General features: G+C 43.9%; 1 protein-coding gene across 1 annotated transcript in view; it reads left to right on the forward strand.

Annotated features, from left to right (window-relative positions):
- Positions 1 to 1,278, forward strand: part of LOC107578105 (heterogeneous nuclear ribonucleoprotein Q-like) — an 8,302-nt gene extending 7,024 nt beyond the window's left edge. The window contains exons 5-8 of the mRNA XM_016264094.1: positions 8 to 173; positions 310 to 515; positions 802 to 951; positions 1,048 to 1,278. Coding sequence (XP_016119580.1) covers positions 8 to 173; positions 310 to 515; positions 802 to 951; positions 1,048 to 1,173 — 648 coding nt within the window. The 3' untranslated portion in view covers positions 1,174 to 1,278. The remainder of the gene's footprint in view (positions 1 to 7; positions 174 to 309; positions 516 to 801; positions 952 to 1,047) is intronic.
- Positions 1,279 to 1,477: the final 199 nt, after the last annotated feature.

Here is a 1,477-nt window from a genome sequence, read left to right on the forward strand (position 1 = left end):
TTGTTAAAGTATTCAATCCCTGTTTTTCTCCTCTCAGTGTAACAATCATGAAATTCGCTCGGGCAAACATATTGGCGTGTGTATATCAGTGGCAAACAACAGACTCTTTGTGGGCTCCATTCCCAAGAGCAAGACAAAAGAACAGATTGTTGAAGAGTTTTCCAAAGTCACAGGTGAGCTTTGCTTTGAAATGAGCGTGCATTCCTCGCTCCATGCTGCGTATCTCTGTGTCCTCTCAATATGCTCCATTCTTTTGGGTTCTTTAAAGATTCTAAGATACACATTTAACGTTCTTTCTCTTTTTCTCAGAGGGTCTTACTGATGTAATCCTTTACCATCAGCCGGATGATAAGAGAAAGAACAGGGGCTTCTGTTTTCTGGAGTACGAGGACCACAAAACTGCAGCACAGGCTCGACGGAGGCTCATGAGCGGGAAAGTGAAGGTCTGGGGCAATGTGGTCACCGTCGAGTGGGCCGACCCTATTGAGGATCCTGACCCGGAGGTCATGGCAAAGGTCAGAACATGATCCAGTGCTAAACCACAAGGTGTTCTCTGTAGTGAAGGGTTTGTACTGAAACTATGAGACGAGCAGTTAAATCCGAGATTCTCTTTCCACACTCTCTTCAGATAACATTGTTCTGAAGTAGTAGTCAACCTTATGTTATATGTGTGCACTGTTGATCGAAGTCTCAGGGTTTTCAAATGACCAAAATGCGGGACAGATATAATGGTGCTTATATTTAGGCCCCGTCTTCTCTTACAGCTAGAGAGCTCATGTTGTCATCTCATCTGCTGCTTAGGTGAAAGTGTTGTTTGTCAGGAACCTGGCAAACAGCGTCACGGAAGAAATACTTGAAAAAGCTTTCGGCCAGTTTGGCAAACTGGAGCGAGTGAAGAAACTGAAAGACTACGCCTTCATTCACTACGATGAGAGAGATGGAGCGGTCAAGGTAAGAAATGACCAGGTGCAGGTTTCTGGTTGTTAGGGAAACCGTGTGTTTTGTTGAGCGGTCGTTACAGTGGTGTGACGGTATGGATGTGTGCAGGCGCTGGCAGAAATGAACGGTAAAGATTTAGAGGGGGAGCACATTGACATTGTGTTCGCCAAGCCACCCGACCAGAAGCGGAAAGAGAGGAAGGCGCAGCGTCAAGCAGCGAAGACGCAAATGTGAGTTTGGTGTATTTACATCAGGGGAGTCCAACCCTGCTCATGAACGGCTGCTGTCCTCTAGACTTCAGTTCCAACTCTTATCCAGCACACTTGGTGTGAACACCTTGATTTAGGGCTGTCACTAGCAATTATTTTGCTAATCGAGTAATCTGTTGATTATTCTGATGAGTAATAGAGTAATCAGATAATTAATAATTCACTTTTTTGTAGTAAAATAATAGACCCAAGCGAACACTAGCCTTTAAAATTACTTAAAATGGTTCAGTGTTTCCTTTTTAATAAATTTGCAAAGTTGTGATAAATCC

This window comes from Sinocyclocheilus grahami, unplaced genomic scaffold (assembly GCF_001515645.1).
Source record: "Sinocyclocheilus grahami isolate Dianchi unplaced genomic scaffold, SAMN03320097.WGS_v1.1 scaffold8838.1, whole genome shotgun sequence".
Taxonomy (NCBI): Eukaryota; Metazoa; Chordata; class Actinopteri; order Cypriniformes; family Cyprinidae; genus Sinocyclocheilus; species Sinocyclocheilus grahami.